Genomic DNA, 23966 nt, shown 5'->3' on the forward strand with positions numbered 1-23966 from the left:
TCTTGTTACAGGTCTGAAGTACTTTTGATGATTGAAGTTGTTTTACTCCTTCCAAAGCGCATTAGAATTCTTGATCATCTGAGGCTGTGTGAAAGGATATTGTTCTATCATGATTCAACCCCATCTTTAATAACTTCATTGTGTAATGCTCACAAAATGTATCTCCTTGCAAAGCAATTTGACATTAAAAATTCTTGACACTAAACTCTATAACAGACCTTTGCAGGGGAACTTCAACTGGTCAACAAATCTTTGGATGACTTTCTCAAGACAGAGCTTTAAGTGTCAAACCGTTGGATGCCTTACATCAGAATTTCAGATCTCTTGTAGAATGATATTCACAGAAACTTGGTTGACTGTCCTTAGAACAGAACTACGATCCTTCTTTATAACATAACTTGGATGCCTTCTTTAAACAGAACTTTCAATGCCTTGGATTGACGTGATAGTAATACGAGTTTCTGATGTGTCCAAGGCAAGGGACCGCTCTGTAATGACTCAAGTCTCCTATCTTTATCCGAAGAACAAAGTTCATAGGTTCTAAGATACTATTAAAAGGTATACTTCATGTTGCCAGATGTTACAGTGAGTATGTTGCTGTGAGATCCAAGTTGTTCTAAGGTGACAAATGCTACAATTGCTTGATCCACGCGTTACACAGTTTATATGATCCAGTGTCAAAGTTTTGTTATATGAAGTGCTCAAATTGCATAGAGTATATAGCATGTACAACATAATATGTATGTGATGCAAGTGGTATGCATTTAATCCAAGCCATCTCCTAAGGTACGACAGTATATGATGTGAAGTATGCTGGAGTATGTATGTGAGTATGTTGTAGCATTATCCAAAGTTGCTATTGTATGGTTGATTTATATAACTATTGATGAGAATTTGTGTACACCCTTATAGTATGTATGCCATTAACAATGACATATTACATGGCAGACAGATCCTCATCCTCATATGGATATGACCATTACATGGCCGACAGGATTGTTATATGGATATGGCACATTATGTTACATGGCTGACAGGATCCTTACATGGATATGGCACATTATATTATATGGCAGACAGGATCCTCGTATGGATATGACATATTATGTGGCAGACAGGATTCTCATATGAATATGGCACATTATATTAACGGCAGACAGAATCCTCATATTATATTAATCGTATGGCAGACAGAATGTTCATATGATCTCATATTTCATAATGGCAGACTTACTATTCGCTTGGCATGGCAGACATGATACTCCTGTGTTAAAAGAATAGGCTAGTCATAGAAGGGCTAGGACTAAGAGGAAGTTGTCCAGATTTCAAAAGATAAGTATTATACATCTCTTTTATTGTCTTTTATCATCACTAATGTTTCTTGATGATGATGTGAAGTCCTTAATGATGATGGTGATGATATGAACCCATAGAATGATAAATGATACGTACTCCTTGTTGATAAGTACTCTTTTGATGTCATGAATAATGTGATTGGACTCTTTGATGGTACTTGATACTTACTCTTTGATGATGATAATCTAGACAATGATGAAGTAGATGATATAGTTGATCTATAGACTCTATTCCTTGGATTTCTTGATTATATAAATGATGTGGATCTCCTGATGATAACATAATCTCTTAATGTTGATATTAACTCGTGGATGATGATGTTGTGGATTCATTGATGATGAACTCTTTGATGTTAAGGACTTCTTGATGTAAGTTTCTTGATGATGATATGAACGAAGTTAACTCCTTAATGATTTGGGTAAGGTCACTTTCCCAATGTTTAGAGGGAGTAATGATTGAAAATTATGCCTGTTGATATCAATATAAGATTTTCAAAGCCAAGATGGAAATCCTTGAAAGTCTGATGAAAAAGAGAAGTTGTTGATCCCTGGTTTTCTAGATAAACACCTATCACATGCCTCTAAGTCAAGTTATGGATGTGGATGTGATGCTCGTTGAGATATCAATGTGATGTGAAGAAGAATCACAAAGCCATATAACCATATGCACAGCAAATTAACACACAAAAATTAAACTGGCGGAAAAGAAAGAGAGCCATCATGTGGTCTCTCATGCTCATGTAATTCACATTATTCAAAAAATTTAATAATACATTTAAATACATGAGTAAGTGGTCTTAAGATAGTGCGTCTATCTTAGACTCACTTGGTTGAGACAATTTCTCAACTTACACACTAATTTAGGAAAGCTAGTTGGAGAGAATCTCTCATCCAAACTAGACTCCTTAGTTTGAGGAATTCTCATGATTTTATTTATTTAAATTAATAATTGGATTTATTATTGATTTTTAAGAGAGTGAGGTTAACATTCCCCCCCCCCCCCCCCCGAATGATAAATCTAAAACGAACAAGGAACCATCTTCCAAGTTCTCAAGTTGATCCTCAAAAAACATTTCCCTGAAAAACCGCCAAAGTTGGATGATGAAGAAACTACAATATGAAGAGACCATGAGTCCACTGCATGACTGATTCATCTCTGAATGTCGCTTGACAACTCCATCATGTGCCAAGCCACAAAAGGATCCAACTGTCCTTTGCTTGAAAACAACATTCGGTGTCCACTAACAAAATTTGATGAACACACACTGGCGTATTTGCTGATGATGATTGCCCACTGGTTGATGACTTTGAAAAACAACTCACTGTTGCTTTTGTTGTGTTTGAATACTGCGCATAGTTGACTTTGCTGTCGATCGCCCACTAGCGAATTTTGTTGATGCTCACTCACTGATGAAAATGCCCACTGGCTACTTTGTTGATGTTGTCGAGACTTTCAGTCTGACAACCACTGTCAATTTCATTGACATTTTCCCCCCTTTGTCAGCTGAAAGGAGAGGCAATCTTCTCCAAAATATATATGAACTCCCCCCTATAGGTGGAGGAGTATTTCACTGGTGTACTCCCCCATTCAACTGCATGAGAGTACCATCTTCATTTGACTGTTGGCTGCAATATGTGTGACTAGATCTGATTGTAAAACTTGGACAATCTTCTGGCTGTGGATGACCATTCCCAGGGATCAATCCATGAATAATTTATCTTCAATCTGGCTGACTGTCATTGGTTGCAGCATTTCTCTGATGTATGATTTGACTTGCCGCAATGGCTACAAGGATGGAGATCAAAACATTGATTTTCCAAATGACTGGTTCTTTGACAATGAGAACATTTCGGTTTGTCTGCAACTTGAGTTTATGTGCATTTCTGTTTGTCTGCAACTTCAGTTTGTGTGCATTGACGTCGGTCTGCAAGTTGCTAAGAACTTGCTGAGGTGATTTGTTCAAGTAATCTGGCACTGACGAACTGAATGGGCTTTGAATAATCAGGGATATGTAAGTTGTCGTTATCTTTGACATATCCTAAGTCGCGTCGATTTCGATTACTTTGAATTTCTTCCCATGGCTTGATGATGGGTTTGGAAGAAAGTTGAATTGGAACAACTTCAACACTTGAAGCTGGTTGGATGAATGAAGTCGAATGATCAGTTGTCTCTGGATTGGTCAAAGACTTGGAAGCAACACGCTTCTCTTGCAACTCATTTCTCTGCAGTTGCAACTCCAATTGAAGGAACTCAATCGTTTCATGTGCATGTTGAATATGCACTTGAATGTCAGCAAGAGTGTTTTTGTTGATGTGCACCATGTCACCGGTTGATGATAACATTAAATTGTTAATAATTTGGGACAACTGAATGTGTGTCGCCATGTTGCCTTGCTTACTTTGAAGTCAGGCTCGCTTGTCGTAGAAGTCATGCTTGAAAAAATTGCTCACTTGAGTCGATCACTGAAATGACACGCTCGCTTGTACTGGTTGTTGATTGTTGATGCTTTTAAACACTTGCTTGAACTGTTGATTGTACGCTCGCTTGATGACAATCGCTTTGCTTGAATGAAACGTTATGAATGCTTTAATGAACTTTACACAAACTCGCTTGTTGTGCATTGAACTGTTGTACTTGATTTGGTTACTTGACATGCTCACTTGATCTTAGGGCGCTTGTTGTAGACACATGCTTGTTTTGATGCTTACTTGAAGATTAGAGTCCATGCTCGTTTGAAGATGATTGCTTGCTTGATTATGGGCTTGAACTTGCTTGATTGTTTTATGCGTACTTGAATGAAATACTCACGCTTCCTTGCTTGATTGATTTATGAACACATTCGCTTTCTTGATTGTTGTTATGAACACGCTCGCTTGCTTGATTGTACTTGCTTGAAATACTTGTTGTCTTGAACTCTTGTGTCATTACTGCACTTGGTGATGCACTGAATGTGCTAAAAAAATGATGGGTGTCGAAAACTGTCGAAAATGCACCCAAATGATAAATGTTCAAGTGACCACTGACTTGACTTAATGTATGCACTGTAACAAATCAAATTAGGATTTGCAAGTTACAGTTTTGTATTGAGCTTATTAAAAAAAGATGCAAGTGCAATTGCCAAAAAATTGTTGTTGAATTGCTGCAAAAAAATTGTTGATGTAGATGACAGCTCGATTGGATGTTGATGCAGAAATGTCTTGACTTGAAATGCTTGATTTTGTAGCATCCTTAACTTGATTGCTTTGATTACATGACGTGAAATGTGATTGCTTGGAAGATCATCTTATCAAGTTCATGATGTGACGCTTTGTGCTTGTGTACTTAAGCTTGATTACAGGAGCTTAAATGGAATTGATTATGTGCATGCAATTTGCTAATGTGTTGTGTGCTACATGTGTACCATATTAGAAAGATACCACATGAAGGTTAGTGCCAAAACTAGACACAAACAAAAACAATATCAAGAATCATGCGCCATCACAAAGATACACATGGTGTACCTAAGATCCCCTTATTCAATTTTGGGCGAATCTAGGACACAATCACCACCAAAAAGATATGTTTTTTTTTATTTATTTAAATATGGGAGTACATCAACCTTCACCTGCTCAAGCAATGAGAATGTCACACTTGCAAACTTTTGTCTTCAAAAAACTGCCTGCACTAGCCCAATCGCTCTCAAAGTAAAAGATTATTTTGGAGTACATCAATGAATATTCTCTCTCTGTCGTGAGAACAAAGGACAAGCGGTTTCTCTTTGTTTCTGTTTTCCGCTGAAAATGGTGGGATTTGATGCTCTGGTTGGGATTCCGTGGTGCTAATATTCGTGGCAGATGATGGAATTGATCTTGATTCCGTGAAAATCGTGGAGCGGAGCGGTTGAAAGCTTCTCGAGGTCTGCCAGCCATCAATAGATGGTATTTTCCGAGGACTATTAAGCTTACCTCTGGAGACAGCTGAAAAGTTATTCTTGAACCCGAGACAGGTCATTCCAGGTCTGCTTTACAAGTATGGGTCAATGGAAAGAGGAATCTCTGCATGAAGGAAATTAACGCAGAGAATGATGTTGTTGCCATGAAGAGACTGTCGTGGAGAAATGTTGTGCGAGTCCTCCTGCACGCGGACAGAAAGGGAAAGTCGCAGAAGAATAAAGTAAAGGATCACTTTGTTGCTGCAGAGGGAGACCATATAATGCATCTCAATGTATATGAGGGCTTTTTACAGTCAAATAAGTCTTCTCAATGGATCAATGGCTGAGGTTTTAATACCATCTCAGAAAATGACAGATTTTGAATTTATACCGGGAGAGAATCCTATTTTTAAGATACTTGCTATCAAATGGCTTGAACAACGCTGAGTATTCTAGGCACTGGGAAGTTTGGAAGGAGATCCTCTTCTGTCAAGATGCTCCTCCTATCACATTGCTTAAAAGGTCACGAGTCACTGCTTTTGCTTCTCTTAATCAGGGAAGAAAGGAATATTCAATTACAAAATGCTCGGCTTCGCCATAATAAGGGACCCCTGCTTACCTTCTATCAGAGTATGACCTGCTTTCAACTTGTAGTCTCTTCAAGATGTATCATTCAAAAAGCATTTCCACGTCTCATAGTCATGACCAAGACATCAGTAGTGGTGCTTCTGTGGGAGCAAATGATGCTTTAAATAGTTTGTCTACTTCGGCGATGGCTTCAAAACAAAGGTTGCGATGGACTCCTGATCTCCATGAGCGCTTCATGAATGCTGTCACCCAACTTGGTGGAGCAGATAGAGCAACACCCAAGGGTGTTTTGAGAATGATGGGCATACAATGGCTCACTATCTATCAGGTTAAGAGCCATTTACAGAAATTTCGCTTGGCTCGATATATTCCCAGTTCCATGGATGATGGTCAAATTACGGGAAGGAAAGACGCTCCGAGCATCCTCTCAAACCTAGATGCCAAATCGGGCTTACAGATCACAGATGCATTGAAGATGCAAATGGAGGTGCAGACACGCAGGCCTAGTAGATGAAGGCCGCCGATACTTTAATTCCATGTGCGAAACTTTAATTACTTGGTGCTTGCCGAGTCCATGGCAATATGGAAATAGGAAAACACACCGCACAACGTATTCTAGCTCCAATACGTACAGTTCCTTGCCATTAACATACAGTCTTCACACTCGTTGGCTTTTACAGTTGCAACGATCTTAAACGTACTAAATCAATTAACCATTTGGTAGAGAGTTTTCCAAAAGCCGGCAGAGCTGAAAACTCTTTCTTCATATCATCTATATTGTTAGCTCCGATACCACACGAAGAAGAATCACAAAGCCATATAACCATATGCACAGCAAATTAACACACAAAAATTAAACTGACAGAAAAGGAAGAGAGCCATCATGTGATCTCTCATGCTCATGTATTTCACAATATTCAAAAAATTTAATAATACATTTAAATACATGAGTAAGTGGTCTTAAGATAGTGCGTCTATCTTAGACTCACTTGGTTGAGTCAATTTCTCAACTTACAAACTAATTTAGGAGAGCTAGTTGGAGAGAATCTCTCATCCAAACTAGACTCCTTAGTTTGAGAAATTCTCATGATTTTATTTATTTAATTTAATAATTGGATTTATTATTGATTTTTAAGAGAGTGAGGTTAACATGATGCTACTATTTATGGTCAAAATTTTACTACTAGAATACAATATTTCATAGATATTTTGATAGTGGCTCGGTTCGCAGTTTGATGAGTAAAAGGAGTACATCTAGTGCCATATTTCTTGATTTTTTTGCTCTGGGAGCACTATTGACGTTGAATGCGTGACTTATTATGAAGCCAGTTGGTTGTTGAAGCTCGTCAATGAGCCATTTGAGCACCCACTGGTAACCATCATTGTATATTCCGATATTTTTGAGAGGGATTCATTTTTTTCAGAGAATCCATGTTCCACGACAGCTCTAAGTATTGGGTACCGCTTTATTTTGATATGATACATTGGAGAGCTACCAAGCTCCATCATTAGTGGTTGGATGAGCATGTTACTGTCATCCATATAGAGCCTCTTGGTGAATTCTTCAAGGAGAGACTGGGAGTCGTGGATAGACCCTACTATGAGGGTCTATGTTGATCATTGAGCTTTGGGAGCTCCTGGGAGCTTGGGGTACTTCTTGAGCTATGAGCGACCATAGGGTGAGTGGTTCACCTTCCCCTATAGGTGCGTTGTATACAGGGTGAGTGGTTCACCTTCCCCTGTGATACTCCATGATGATATATGAGAGCATAGGGTGAGTGGTTCACCTTCCCCTATAGCTGATGATATATGCATAGGATGAGTGGTTCACCTTCTCCTATGGCATGTGAGCAGGATGAGTGGTTCGCCTTCTCCTGTGGACACCCCAGTCAGAGATGCTAATATACATATGTTGGTTGTCACATATGGACATGTCGGTGGGACGTGGTTCATCCTTTCCCCACATGTAGGATGCTCATTCCCTATGATCGATGGTTGACATGTCAATGGGACGTGGCTCATCCTTTCCCCACATGTAGGATCCTTCCTACCATTGATGATTGGCATGCATTTAGGACGTGGTTCATTATTTCCCTACATGTGATTGTGACATGTGTTTTAGGATGTGGTTCATCATTTCCCTACGTGTGGTTGTGACATGTGTTTGTAGGATGTGGTTTCTCCTTTCTCTAGTTGTGGTTGTGAGCAGGATGTGATATATTCTTTCCCTGTTGATGTTTCTGCATCATCCTACCCATGTAGTACGGGACACATGGGAAGTACCTCTCATCTAGCCAAAGAGTTGGGAAACATGGTTAAGGACCATATGTTAAGATATTCCGACACATAGGAAATAATTAAGTATAACTTGGTCTAGTGTATAGTTAGGTAAAGTGTGTTTCTTTTGTATATAACTTTTGTAACTTACAATCCGACAGTCACGATCTGTTTTAGACATGAAGTGATTCCACTGTTCATTCTCTCCTCGGTATTACCGACACTTGATCCGTGGCTTAACACCCGATTGGTCCATGATCTCTATTTAAAGAGCATGAAGGGTCATTTGTTAGGTCACCATTCATGAGAGAAGCTTATGTAAATTTTCTTTCTTTTACATTAATAAATTGCCTGAAGTGGTCGTGTTGGCTCAGGTTGTGGACTGTTTCCCTCTTTGAGGGTTTTAACCACGTCAAAAATATTGGTGTACTGATCTGTGATCTGTTTGTGAGCAGTGTCCTTTGGTGTTCTATCTAAGGAACTTACCCTGTAAATTCCTACATGGTATCAGAGCTATTCGAGGGCCGCATCCATTGGTGATCCAAATCCGAAGCCAGTACACCTGCATTCAACTGTCGTTTCGTAGATCTACTGTTTATGACCGCTTTCGGGCCGAGAGGACTACTCTATTGTGTTAGGAGCATCTATTCCAGTGAGGAACCCCTTTCGTTTTACACGAAAAGGTTTCTGGTAGCCCTAGCTACGCCATTTTTAAGATCTGGATGTATATAGTCTTTATTTGCCGTTATAGTTATTTATCTCTCTGTTTATGTCGGTTTATAGTCCTATAATTTTTTTTATTACCGGATCTATACCTTTCATTTTTGCATATGATCTTTGTCCCGCGACTCTGTGCGATCTGGGCAAACCAGAAACAAAAAGAAAGGATTTTTCTCATGCGTATGTTCTTTTCCTTTACGCCTTCGTGCGATCTCGGAAAACCAGTAACATTGAGGAAAATATATAGTTTTCGGCCAAATCTAACTTTAAGCTGTAAGACTTGGTTTACTTTTGCATGTTCGTTTTGGTTGTGTGGTTTTTTTTTTGTTTTGTAGGCAAAAAGGGGTTTTTCAAGTAAGCACACACTCCAAAGCTTCAGTGAGCCAAAAAAAAAAAAACCCTTCCTCTTTTCCAAAAATTACTAACCTTTTAAGCGAGCTCACTTGGTCCAAAGTTAATATATATGAATAGATATCTTGGGTTCAAGTCTTTCTTTTTGTTGAGTTACTTTTTCAAAAAGCACATGTAACTTATGTTTTAAAGTTACTTTATGTAAAAGTGTTCTCACCTATTATAAAAAGTGAGTCACTTATAACTCTAAGTCACTTTATCTTTTATTTAAGTTACAATTTAGTGGATAGTTCATAAAGTACCATCGTAAAAGAGACTTTCACTTATTTATAAAAGTGGGTCACACAAAGTCTTTTTTAAAAGTGAGCTAATTAGATTAAGTTTGGGAAGGGGGGGGGGGGGAATTTTTTTTTAATATAACATTATCATTCACTTCCCAACATTCACGTGGTTTGTCGGCATCTTCAACAACTTTTCTTCAAAAAGCCATAACTTCTTCGTCCAGAAGCCGTTTTGAGAGCCGTTTTTTTTAATCGGCCTAATTTTTCGAGATCTTGCAATTGGAACACTTAGTTTTAGCATCTAAAGCTTCACTTTCTTTTAAAATGGAAAGTCCATGTCTAGTTATTCTTGACAAAACCAACTACTTCCAGTGGTTATCCTACATTGTGGATTTACTTAGAAGTAAAAGTCTTTATAGAATAGCCCCAGACCAAGAGTCTAAACCTAAAGATGAAGATAAGCAAGCCAAATGGGAAAATAAACAAAATCAGGCACGTGGGTGGATAGAGATGTCTATTTCTCCAGACCTTAGATTCCATATCGCAGCAACTAATACCCCTGATGAAGCAATGAAACAGCTCAATAAAGTTTTTGGAATTAAAAATAAAATTAGAGCCCATCAACTCGAAAATGAATTGCGTAAGTTGGACCCCAATAAATTTTTTTCCATTGAAGATTTTTTGTCCAAGTTCAAGACCCTTAGACTTCTCTTGGAAGGTGTTAAGGTTAAGAAAGAGGATAGTAGCCTTATCTATTCTATTCTTACTAAGTTAGGACCAGCCTACTCTGTGTTTGTTTCCACCTTCCATTCTACTCGATAAACCTTTATTTCTCAAGGACAAGACTACAAGTCCCCCTCTTTTAATGCCTTTTGTGGTTCTTTAATAAGAGAGCAAGAAAAACTCTTACATCTTGGTCTTCTTAATACTGGAAACTCTTCTAAGAAAGCCTTAGCAGCCCAACAGCAACCAACTTCAAAGAATCCTAAGAAGCAGCATCCTAAAAAGAATGGTCCTAAGCAATTTCAGTCTCAGAATGAAAAATCAACTCAACAAAATGATAAGGCAACTAAAAACAAAGAGAAGAAGACTGATAAACATTGCAACTTTTGTAATCATGATGGCCACTTAGAATCCAAATGCTTTAAGAAGATGGAAGCCTTGGAAGCAACAATGAAGAAGCATAACATTCATTTGGAGCACTCTTCAACTTCAACTTCATCTTCAGGAATAGCACTTTCTGCATGTGATTGTCAAACATCTCGGTCTGGTTATGCACTAAATGTATCTTCTTCTTCTCATTCTCGTGAGTGGCTCATTGTTTCTGGAGCTTCTTATCACATGGCCAAAAACAAAGCCATGTTTTCTTCTTTAAATGATTATAACACCAAAAATATATATGTCGGTAATGACAGATCTCTTAGTGTTGTAGGGACTGGAACTATTCATCTAGACAATGGTCAATTTAATGATGTATTATGTGTTCCTACCTTATCATGCAACCTTCTATCTGTATATAAGATAACTCATTCAGGTGAAAGTAAAACCGTTGAATTTTCACCTCATGATGTTGTAATTAAGGACCTAAGAGATCCTAGACAGATTTTAGCTACTGGCATTGCTGATGATTCTACAAGGTTGTATAAGTTTAGCAACTTTGGGTCATCAACTCTTCCCTCAGTATTTGTTGCTCATAATGATGAAGTGAACAAACTTTGGCATGAGCGATTTGGTCACTTAAACTATAACTTCCTTCAAAATCTATGTAAATAAAATTTGGTTGGCAAGCTTCAACGCCTTTACATCTTGTGCATAGTGATTTATGTGCTCCACTTCCAGTTGTTTCATTCTCTAGCTACAAGTATTTCTTAACTTTCATTGATGATTTCTCCAGACACACTTGGGTATGCTTCTTAAAACTCAAGAGTGAAGTCTTTAACATGTTCTTGGCCTTTAAGGCCTTTGTTGAGAAACAATCTGCACATCAAATTCTTAAGCTAAAATCTGATAATGGCAGAGAATATGTTAACAACAAATTCATCAACTTTTGCACTAAGCATGGAATTCAATTACAACGTACTGTTCCATATACTCCATAGAAAAATGGTGTAGCTGAAAGAAAGAATCACATCTTAAAGTAAATGGCTAATTGTATGCTTCAATCTAAAGGACTTAGTCTTAATTTTTGGGCAGAAGCAATTAACTATGCAAATTACATAGTAAATTGCACTCCTACTTAGGTTTTAAAGAATATCACTCCAGAAGAAGCATGGAGCTCAATTAAACCAAACGTAAGTCACTTTCGTGCTTTTGGAAGTGAAGCATGGGCCCATATTCCAGATGAGAAACATAAAGCCTTAGAACCTAATAGTGAAAAATGTATTTTTGTTGGATATTTTGAAAATGTCAAAGAATATAGACTTCTTCAACCTAAATCAAAAAATGTTATCATTAGAAGAGCTGTAAAGTTTGCTGAAAATATATCGGCCTACGAGCCTAGTTCGCCATATGTGCCACCTCTCTCTATCCCTTTTACTTCTAAAAATGTTCCTTCTTCAGATGATGACAGCGAGGATGACAATCCTCCCCCACCTTCTCAGGATTCTCCTTCAACTCCTCAACTTCCAAAATGGATCCGCGCTACTCGGGATGCAATAGGTGCTCTTGCAGGTGATCCTATAGATCAGCATCATACACTTTCTCAGTTCGGTAGAGCCTCTTCTTCACTAGCTCAAGCTTCAGCGAATTATGATCCTAACACCTTTGCAAAAGCTTCAGGCCATCCAGATTGGGACGCAGCTATAAATGAAGAATATTGTTCACTATTGGCAAATGATACATGGGACATTGTTCCTCTTCCAAAGGTACAAAAACTTGTTAGATGCAAATGGGTTTACAGAACCAAGTTTGGACCAGATGGAAAATTTGATAAACATAAAGCTCTTCCGTGCAGGGATTCAATTATAGAGTTCAGGCTTCTGTGATCCATATCAAGTTTGTGAAAGATTTTTCGGCGAACATCACATTGGATACCATTTGACAAATGGTATCCCATGTGATGTTCGCCGAAAAATCTCTCACAAACAAATGGTATCCAATGTGATGTTCGCCGAAAAATCTCTCACAAACATAAAGCTCGTCTTGTTGCTAAGGATTTTTCACAAGTTGAAGGCATTGACTATACTGAAACCTTTTCCCCTGTTGCCAAAATGAACTATATCCACATTGTTCTTTCCCTTGCTACCTCTTTCAAATGGGAAGTCCATCAGATGGATGTTAAATCCGCCTTCTTGCATGGGGACTTGCATGAAGAAATCTATATGGAACAACCTCTTGGCTTTATACAAACAGACTTCAGTCTTATATGTCGGCTTAAGAAATCCCTTTATGGTCTCAAGCAAGCCCCTTGGGCTTGGTATGCCAAAATGGATAGCTTTCTTTTAGATATTGGCTTTTCTAGGTGTCATTCTCACAATACTGTCTACACCAAGAAAGTGGGTAAGTCTCTCATCATTCTTGTTCTTTATGTTGATGATCTTATCCATACTGGTAGTGATCCCAGCCTTATAAACCATGTGAAGTCCAACCTTAAAAAGCAGTTTGAAATGACAGACTTAGGACACTTGCATTATTTTCTTAGTCTTCAAGTCTTGCAATATAAAGAAGGTATTTCCCTTTCCCAATCCAAGTATGCATGTGATCTTCTATGCAACTTTCACATGGAAGATTGTAAGCCAGCCCCTTCTCCCTTTCAGTCTAGAGCCAAACTTTCAGTCACTTGTACTTCCCCTGAAGTTGATGCTACCTTATACCGTCAACTTGTTGGAAAACTTGTGTATCTAACCCATACCAGCCCTGACCTTTCCTTTGTTGTTGGCCTTGTTGCTCGGTTTATACAAAACCCACATGAAAGTCATTGGAAAGCAGCAAAAAGAATACTTCGTTATGTTTGAGGTACAGTTCAGTTTGGGATTCATTATAGTGCAGAAGCATCTCCTCTATTGGTTGGTTTCACTGATTCTAATTAGGTTGGTGACCCTGATGATCGGAAGTCTACTGCAGGTTGTGTCTTCACTCTTGGTTCTAGACCTATTACATGAGCTTGCAAGAAACAAAGTGCCATTTCTCTTTCTTCAGCAAAAGCAGAGTATTGTGGCGCCGTTGAAGCTAGTAAGGAAGCACTGTGGCTTCGTCAGATCCTAGCAAAGTTTGGTTTTCAGCAGCAGCATTCGACTACACTTTGGTGTGATAATCAAAGTGTCATTCAACTATGCAAAGATCCAGCGCAACATCAGCGCAGCAAACACATTGAACTACACATGCACTTCATCAGAAAGCTCATTCATGACCATGTTCTTGAAGTGCACTATTGTTCAACCAATGATCAAGTTGCAAACATCTTTACAAAGGCTCTCACAAAGGCGAAGTTTACTAAACTTCGATTTATGGTTGGAGTTCAGGAAGTTGTCACTAAGGAGGGATAGGCCCTAATGCCTCCTTCCTTCTCCTATTGTGTCATCTTTGTACATCCTTCTATCCTATCCCAAGTTGTTCTTAAGGGGGGATGTTAGAATAACCTGACACATAGGTAATAATTAAGTATAACTTGGTCTAGTGTATAGTTAGTTAAAGTGTGTTTTTGTAGTATGTTACTTTTTGTAACTTACAATCCAACGGTCACGATATGTTCTAGACATGAAGTGATCTGACTGTTCATTCTCTCCTCGGTATTACCGACACTTGATTCGTGGCTTAACACCTGATTGGTCCTTGATCTTTATTTAAAGAGCATGGAGGGTCATTTGTTAGGTGACCATTCATGAGAGAAGCTTATGTAAATTTTATTTCTTTTACATTAATAAATTGCGTGAAGTTACCGCGTTGGCTCAAGTCATGGACTGTTTCTCACTTTGAGGGTTTTAACCACATCAAGAATACTGGTGTACTGATTTGTGATCTGTTTGTGAGCGGTGTCCTTTGGTGTTCTATCTAAGGAAATTACCCTGTAAATTCCTACACCATAGCACTACCGATGGACGCATCGTGTACTGTCGTACTCCCTATGACTAGGATGCATGTTGTTTCTTCAACTTGATCACTTGGGATCAAGTCTGATTGAATTTCACCCTTTGACTATGTGGACTGACTTTTGTCAGTGGAGAGTGGCAAGGTCTTGCGACTCACTCTCGATCAATTCTTCTTTATTATTCATATCAGTGCTTAGCAGAGCAGAGTAGAGATGAGATGAGACTCAGAGATGATTCATGGCATCAGGATGGTAGGTTGATCAATGATGATGGATGGATTGGCAGGTGGAATTCTCCCTAGTTGAGAGCGAGTGTTAAAATTTGGCAAATAGGGTCAAATTCCACTTTGGGCAGCTTCTTTGAAGAAGATAATTATTGCATTAAATTCCTCTTCTCGAGAGGATGAAAATCGACCTAAAGATCACCAAATTTGGATAAGAAAAAATATTTATTTATTCAAAAGAAATTCTATAAGTCATAACCTTATCAAGGCGGGAAAAATTGAAAATTTGAAATTTTGAATTTGCCTCCAAGTGTCAAGGTCGGCTTCACCTTCATAAGGACAAATCATCATGTCAAATTATATATAAAGGCATCCTCCATCCTCATTTCACATATCCAAAAAGATCTCCAATGTATATCTGAGGCAGTCGTGCTCAAGGAGGACGAAGGTTAGTTCTGTTTTGGGTTCATCTTCTGTAGCTAGGCCGAGATGCTTCACTTAGGGCAGCTACAAGAGAAGGGAAGATAAGGTGTGGGCAATTTCTGGATTTTGGAGTGTTTTCTTGCTTCTTATAGGTCCGAGTTTGGAGCTGAGGCTGCCACCTTGCATAAGGGTTGATCTAATTATAGTTTGGGCATGATCCCCATGGTGAATCTCTCTTAGAAGCTGGCCGCAATAGCTTGAGTCACCTTCAGTCAGGTCGCTGGCCTTGAACACCCTATTCTGAAGACCCAGAAGCTACAGCTAGGATGCCGCAGTCTAGAATGCATGATCTGAAGGCTGTGTGGTTTGTATTTGCAGCCTAGATGAAGGTTAATGGGTAGTGTATAGTTGGAAGGTCTGGTTGATGGAAGTCGCAGACAATGGAAGGATGTTGTAGCAGACCACACTTGTGCCCTAACCTATGATCCGAATTACAGTGATGAAGCATGCAAAGGGTGCCAAAATTACAGTTTTGATCAGTGTTGCGAAAATCGCGATAAAATCGGAAAATCGCGATTTTTTGAGTTTGGCGATATTATCGCCCAATTTTTACACTATTTTATTTTCACAAAAAATTGCGATAACTTGAAAAAATCGCGATTTTTGGGAAAAAATCTTTGGGACAAAAACAAAACAAAAAAACAAATTTCTCTGATTTTTTAATGAGGAGGAGGAGCAACAGGAGGAGGAGGTGACACAACCTACCCAGGCTACTCCTGTCACCAATAGAGGACATGGTCTACCTCCTGTAGCTCCTAGTTCTTCAGCTTCTAGAGCACAGCAGAGTCCACTGCCAACTCCACTGGCATCTACATCTAGAGGGGCAGAGGAAATCAGTAGTACTAGACTTTAGTTATTTGGTTCATTTCATTGTATATGACATTTTGACTCATGATATGAGATACATTATTATATTTTTTGTTGATATTTTGAGGCTGAGTTGGGACTCAGGAGTTAGGACTTACTATTCAAGACATGATTCACTGTTATGTGTGATGTAGCACTAGAAATGATATTACACATCTTATATATTAGTTCTTTTATCATATTTATGTGTCAATGTATTTATTTTATGTTGTAGATGCTTTAGATATTAAAAAAATTGAAAAAAAATGAATATTTTTGTATGTTATGATTTTTTCCCGATTTTTACCAATTTTTTCCCGATTTTTACGATTTTTTCCCCTCGCCGATAATATCCCAATAACGATTACTGCAACATTGGTTTTGATCAAGCCCTTCTTTTGTCTAAGGGTTGTAATTGGCAAGTCATTCTGACTTTAAATTATTGTACTCTCTCTCTGCTGAACATTTGATATTGATAATAAGAAGAATTGTTCAAGGGTTTTACCCGTTTTGGGGTTTTTTCGTGGCTTGAGCCATATCTTTGTGTTCTCCTGTCATGGCTTGTCTTCTGTATTTATGTTGAATGTTCTTTCATCAGTTACTATCATAGGTTAATGATTAATGTGATTGTTAATGGATTAATGGAGTTAATTATGGGCTAATGAAGCAACTGTCCTAAGCAAAGAACATGTTAACTAAAAATTAACAAACAGGCACCATCTTCAAAATGAGGGGAAGTGCTCAAGGTTTTTCCCCAAGGTATGTTACTTAGTAAAAAAAAAAAGTAAGTGAGATTAATGAATAATCTTTTCAAACCTTATATTAGAAAATTTGTGACTCTGTTTTTGCAAGGTTTGCAAGAAATAAGTGCACAATGTTTGATATGGTCCTTGAAGTTGCAAGCATGTGACATAGTTGGCTATACTGGGTAGATAATCTTGAATATATGCTGTGTGTATGCACCCCTTTATTGAAAAATATTTAACAGTAACAGCGAAGGACATCAAATGTTCAAAGACGAGCATTATCCATAACCTAAACCATATAACACTAGGAAGTAACATATTATATTAGAGACATAGATCATTCTAATTGAACATTTACTTGTTCAATAAAACTATCCGAGTTTGACATCTTCAGACTTCCCAGCATCACCACTAAAGAAGAAAATATTCTCAGTTTGATTGAAAGCATAGAAAACATTTCAGATTAGCATTGTATCCAATTACTAGAGATACTTCACTTGTCAACTCTGCTCTTCATTCAAAAACAATACCCCTTGAGTTATGGAATACTAGAGGTTCTTTCAATTTATGATAAATGAATTTTTAGGCTAAATCATTCTTTTATTGTCTTGTTATTTAGTAAATTATGTTGAAAATTGTCAACACAGCCCATGGACATGTGATCTTATTTTGAATACAACCAATGCACAACAAGAAAACCCATCATATTGAATGTACCCATTTTGGCCAATACAAACAAGAGGAAGTCCACATTTAATCTTCCCTAAAAATACCGTACATGCACCTGCGCAAGATTCGTTTTTTTCTGATTCAAAGTGCCAGACTTTAAGGTAAGATATAGCATGATCTTAAATACCCAACTTGACCTTACCTATCAGCTTCTCTAGATCCTTCTTTATCTTTCACAGGAATAGTGGAATCAAAGAAGCTTGCTACTACTTCAGAGAACAAATGTAACCTTCTACAAGATCTGTAGCTCAAATAATAGTTTTATTTATGTCATTGCATCCTCCTCCCATTTAATGATTCATAGCCTATGTGTGATCTAATTTTAAACCATGATGGATCAAATATATGCACTCCAATGGTGAATTATAGATATATGACCTAATGAAACGAACAACAAATTTTTTCAGTTAAAAAGATAGAAATAAAGCCCTGCTATGGTTCAGTCATATCATATAAAATTACTTCTCGAAATCCCAAAAAAATTACATTTATGAATGTAAGGAAACAAATGAAGACAATTGTTGGATAGAGTTGTCATTCATGTCAAAGCCAGAGGAATTACAGAGGTATATTGGAAAATTATATGAAAAACCTTTGACGATGTATTTGTGACCACAGTGACAAAGTGTAACCCTGAAGCAGCGCATAATGATAGTCACCTTAGCAGCATGCCCAGCGGTGTGTAAGGAATGAGGAGGGCAGTTCTCCATTAAACGAGCCTTTTGCAATGATACATTTTCTCTTGACAATGATTCTAGTAACAATATCCCTCCACACAGTGAAGCCCTTTCAGGGATTTCCAATGTGAGAATCATTGGAGGAAAGGATTTGAAAGAGTCACTACTGATCTTGTCTCAAGAACCCTCCTTAGGCATGGATCAGCATGACGATGATAATGTTAGAGATATCAGGGAAGGCCCTTCTGTGCAGAGCGAAGGAACTGCAGAAACTCCTATGTCCAAAGCCTTTAATATATACCAAATTTGCTCAGCAAAAAGATGACAGGTCAGCCTCCCACATGAGATAAACACTTGAAACATTGTGATCTTACCTTGAAAAGTCGGCCCAGCCTAACAGACAAGTTGATCTCCCAATAAAGTCAAGTCAAATCTACTATAGATTTCTGACGTGTGAGATAATTTGGAGTGTAATTAACTCAGTGATTTTGGGCAACGAAGCTCTACGGTTGGTAGGAGAGAGAGACCCTGCAGATTAGAGAGGATAAGTCCTGCAATATAGACAAATGTGGTCTGTGGTCTGAGGTGAAACAGTGTTGCGGTTAAGAGAGATAGAGATCTGTGGTTCTGGACAATAGCCCTCTGGTGGCTATGATGGACTTTCTGCAATCGGGCAGTGCTGTTTTATGCTTGAAGAACTGACACTAGTGAATCAGATTTTGAGGAGTGGATCGCAGCTCTGTCATATTGCAGCAATTTGAAGACCTGTAGTCTGGAAAATTGCCAGAGAATAGACTCTAATCCTGGTCCAATTGAGCATTTAGGTTTCTGTCCTGCACTTGAATGACTTCACCTTGTTCACTGCAACTTACGAGATAGGGTTTTTCTGCCTTAGTTCTGGAGGGTTAGGCATCTGTCTTTGGAGGGTTGCTCCCTGCTATCTACTGTGGGTTTAGAGACTGTTCTTCTTGGTTTGAAGGATCTTCAGAGGTTACATCATGAGAAATCTGGAACTTTGTTTAGCCAAGTTAAGACCAGTTGAAGAGCCAAGCAAAAGTTGAAGGGCCAAACCAAGTTGAAGAGACAAGCCAAGTTGGAGAGTCAAGCCAAATTCAAGAGCAGAAGGTTCAAAAGTATAGGAAGGACAGGTGGATGTGATCAGGTTTGAAGGAGCAAGGTGGCATGGTAGGGTGACAAGTTACAACCCCACAAAAGAAAGTAAATTTGATGTAAACCAGGAGTTGATGTTGACAGGTCCAAGGAACAAATTGAAGAAGTAGGTTCGGAGTTGTTAAGTTGGTACTCAGCTAGGGAATTGGAGTCTCCTATAGGTTGGTGCCTACAAACTTGCTGAGTTGGTGCTCAGCTGGGGGATTGGAGTCTCCTGTAGGTTGGTGCCTACAAAAGTTGTAAGTTGGTGTTTACAGAGAATTGATGTCCTCACAGCTGGATGCCTGTATAATTGTAAATTGAGGTTTGATAGTGAAGCTTTCACAAGTGATTTTCTCCCAATTTGGGTTTTCACTTCAAAGCTCTGTGTTCATGTATTATATCTGATTGAAATAGTTAATCATGTGATGTAATTACTGTTAAAGGTAAAAATTTGTTAAACAAAATACTGATTCACCCCTCCTCTCAGTATTATCAACAACAATCTCTTCCATCATTTGCTTACTGTTCCTCACGTTTGAATAAAATGAATTTACAACTTTGCAAATAACATTTACAACATACAATAATAATGTTCATGCCCAAAATAATACCATTAATATTTTCAGGAAAACAAGGAAGAAGTTATATCCAACAAACCTTCGCACAAAGAGAAGCATGCTCTTTCCCTTTAGATACAATCCTCTTTCTCAACAAATCCACTGTTTTTAGAACCTGCTTCAAGCCAACATGTGTGAAAACATTAAAAATGAACGTTTCTTTACAAAAGGAAAGTTATCGAAAAAAAAAAATACAGCCTCCAACTCACATAATGTTTGTTCAAATCTAATTCCTATAAAAGGTAGTGCATGTAATAAATTCAGTAATTGCCGTTTCTTTCAAATATGTCTTTGTCTTGAAAATGTCTATCTATTGAAACTAATCATTTAAGATGAGAATTACAAAAATAAAACCAATTGTAAGTGTATGGGTCCCTTTGCTATTTCTTCCACATCAGATGTAAAGGGAAAGCATTCAGATAAATAAATAGATAGATAGATATTAATCCCTAAGGGTTAGCTTAAGCAGTTGATTCCACTGTTGTGAGGATGCTGCTAGTAACCCAGAATGTTGTGCATGTCCCTAGATCGATTCCCAAAAGGTTAGGGGCACTAAATGTATGCCATCCAATAACACTAGGCATAATCCTCAGAATGGGGGTGGAGTGCCCAGAACTTTAGCATTGTACCTTCCACAAACTGACAACCATTAAACATAAAAATGAGTTGCCACTATTTCAACTCAGTTGTCTGCATTTGCTTGTAAGAAATCAAATTAATATCATTTAAATCTCAATTGCAATTTCAAGGAGGCTCGTACGACAATAAAACCAATTGTAAGTGTATGGGTCCCCATTCTATTTCTTCTACATTAGAAGTAAAGAGAGCATATAGATAGATAGATAGATATTAATCCCCATGGTTACCTTAATCAGTTGGTGCCACTGTTGTAAGGATGTTGCTAGTAATCCAACTACGTAGGTCCCTAGTTCGATTCCCAAAAGGTTAGGGGCACTAACGCTATGCCCCCAGATAACATGTAAAGTTCCTAACAACTATGGACTGCAACTGATAACAATGATTCTTATCTGAGCTCTCTTTGTTGATAATTGTAACTAGTTTCGGTCTTCATAATTGTTGTATTCATTTCAATATGTATCCTACGTAACAAACAAGAAAAAGAAAAGAAAAAATTATTATTATCAAAGCATGGATTCCGTGCTCATTATTGATGGTCTCTTAGGTAAAAAAGCTTGTTCTTCGTGCTTCTTGTTAAATTATGCAACTAGGGTCCAATTCCACTTTGGACAGCTCATTTAATAGAGATGGTGATTGCATTGAATTCGTCTTTTCGAGGGGACCAAAATCGACCTAAAGATTATCAAACTTGGACAAGGGAAAGTGTACTTATGAAGAAAAGCCCACATATGCACATTTGTATAGGTCGGCCCTCATGGTAAATTGGTCACCTTTGGAATAAATACAAGTGACTTCAAGCTCATTTCAACATCACCAAGCATCTTCTTCTTCTCTTCTTCATTGATTGGTTCGCACAAGTCTGAGGCTGGGACGACAAAAAGAATTTGCAAAGGTCCAAAATTATAGGGTCTGAGGCTCACATCTGTTTTAGGGTTTCTGGGTTATAGTCATTGGCTTGTCACAGGGCAAATTCGACCACAATCGTTGCCTTGTAGGCTCAAAGTAGCGACTAGAAGCCTTCAGTCGCTCGCACAGCTCCTACATGCAACCGAGAAGTTTGACTAAGATTTGACTGTTGACCTAAGTTGACCACAGACAAGAAAAGTTGTCTTTGATATATTATGATACTGGAAACATATTTCTAAATGTTATTGGGTTGTTTTGTTGGATGATATTGTATTGGGCTCATTGTACTCTCTGCTGAACATTTTATGACAATCTAATAGAAGAATAATTTCAAAGGGTTTTCCCCATAGTGGGTTTTTCCCTAGTCTTTGACCAAACCTGGTGTCTCTTGTTGATGTGTTGATTGTCTCCTTTGTCATTGCATTTATTGTTCTATCTTCAATTATTGTTGATGATTGGAAAGACTAATTGTTATTGGAAAGATTGTTAATTGAAGTATTGAATTGGGCTAAAGTAATTGATACAGCATAGAACAATCTAAAAAATTAACATGGTATCAGAGCTAAGGTGAAGGAAAAGCCCAAAAGGAGACAAGCATTGAAGCAATCATCTTTGGGAAAGTTGAAGGAGCCAATCTAGTCAAGTCAAGATGTCTTCCTTCTTTAAGGAAAATGAGAAGTTGGGTGACTCATCCAATTTTGCTACATGGAAAGTCAAGTTGGAGATCATAGCTGACAACAATGATGTTTTTGAATACATTCAAGGAAAAGTACCTGAGCCTCCAGAGAATGCTTCCACTGTTGCCAAGAACAAGTACAAGAAAGGTGAGGTGAAAGTAAAGAAAATTATAGTTGATGGTTTAGAAAATAATTTACTTGCATATGTTGGAAATTTGACAAAGTATAAGGACATGTATGATAAGATAGTTGGCATGTATGAAGTCAACAGTTTGAATGAAATCATCTCCTTGAAAGATCAACTCAAAGACACAAAAATGAACAAAGGAGAATCTGTGCAATCCTACATAATGAGAATATATCGTCTTAGAGATCAATTGCAAAGAGTTGGGGAATATGTGTCTGACAGGGAATTGGTGATTGTGACTCTTAGAGGTCTCCCTCCTATTTGGGAAACCTTTTATTGCTACTATAAGCAACAACAATGTCCTCCCATCATTTGATGAAATTGTTGGAAATCTCACTCAAGAAGAATCAAGGATGATATCAAGAGGAAGGATTCAAAAGCATGAAGAAGGAGAGCCTACTGCATTCATCACTCATGACAAGAAGAAGAATAAAGGAAACAGAGGTCCATCAAATTCAAGAAAGCCTCCTCCTCGAAATCCAAATAGAAGGAAGGAATTATTGCACATTGAATGCTACAATTGTCATAAGAAAGGCCACTATGCTCAAGATTGCCCCAAGAAGAACAATGGACCACGCTACAATACTAGAAGCAACAACAACAGGTTTAATGATCAAAGAAGAAGAGATGACCGAAGGAATGATCGCAATGGAAGAGATGAAAGAAGAAGAAGAGATGCTACAAGTGATCATGAAGAAGATCGTCAAAAGAAGTCAAGATTCTTCAGATATGAAAGTAATGTTGCAAATCAATTTAGATATATTCTTATTTCTGCCCTTACTAGTTCATCTCCTCTGGATTCGTGGATAGTTGGTTGGTTGATAGTGGGGCCACTCATCACTTCTCTAGTTATAAGGAAGTTCTCTCTAATTTGGTAGAGAGGTAGTCAAATTTGAAAATCATTCTTGGAGACAACTCCACTCATCTCGTTAAAGGTTTTGGGTCCATCAAATTTCATTTGAATTCTGGGGAATCTATTTTGCTCCATGATGTGATGATATCGGGATTGAAGAAGAATTTGTTATCAATATCCGCTTTGGAATAAAATGGGATGAGGGTTTCCTTCATCAAGGGAAAGGTTCTTACTTGGCCTATTGGATCACCTATGAGAGATGCATTCACATTGGGATCAAGATATGAAAGACTCTATAGTCACTGGAAGACCACTTCTAGCATTGGTCCATGAAATTAATCATCTAAGCGAGTTATGGCACTGAAGATTGGCCCATCTACATTATGATGCTCTTCCGAAATTGGAGAAATTGGTCTCGGGGATTCCCAAGGTTCAAGCCCATCATGATGGAGTATGTTCAGGTTGTGCCAATGGAGAGAAGACAAGGGGACCATTTCCCTCTAGTGAGAACAAGACAAATGACATCCTCCATCTCATTCATTCTAACATATGTGGTCTGATGCCCGTGCATTCTATTGATGGTCATCTCTACTACATCACTTTCATTAATGACTTCTCAAGAAAGACATGGATATATTATTTGAAGCACAAGGATGAAGCCTTCAAAATGTTCAAGGAGTTCAAAGCTTTGATCGAAAATCAAACAGAGAAGAAAATTGAA

The 23966-nt window shown here is 38.1% G+C and overlaps 1 protein-coding gene across 2 annotated transcripts in view; it reads right to left on the reverse strand.

Moving 5' to 3' along the window:
• PDE318 (P-loop containing nucleoside triphosphate hydrolases superfamily protein) overlaps positions 1–23966 on the reverse strand; it is a 334365-nt gene that overhangs the window by 176380 nt on the left and 134019 nt on the right. For both annotated transcript variants that reach the window (XM_089416137.1, XM_089416136.1), the window contains exon 6: positions 20024–20098. In XM_089416137.1, the coding sequence (XP_089272263.1) occupies positions 20024–20098 (75 nt within the window). The remainder of the gene's footprint in view (positions 1–20023; positions 20099–23966) is intronic.

This window comes from Pinus tabuliformis, chromosome 3_2 (genome assembly GCF_031772625.1).
Source record: "Pinus tabuliformis cultivar Carrire ecotype Pingquan chromosome 3_2, CPIR1, whole genome shotgun sequence".
Classification (NCBI taxonomy): Eukaryota; Viridiplantae; Streptophyta; class Pinopsida; order Pinales; family Pinaceae; genus Pinus; species Pinus tabuliformis.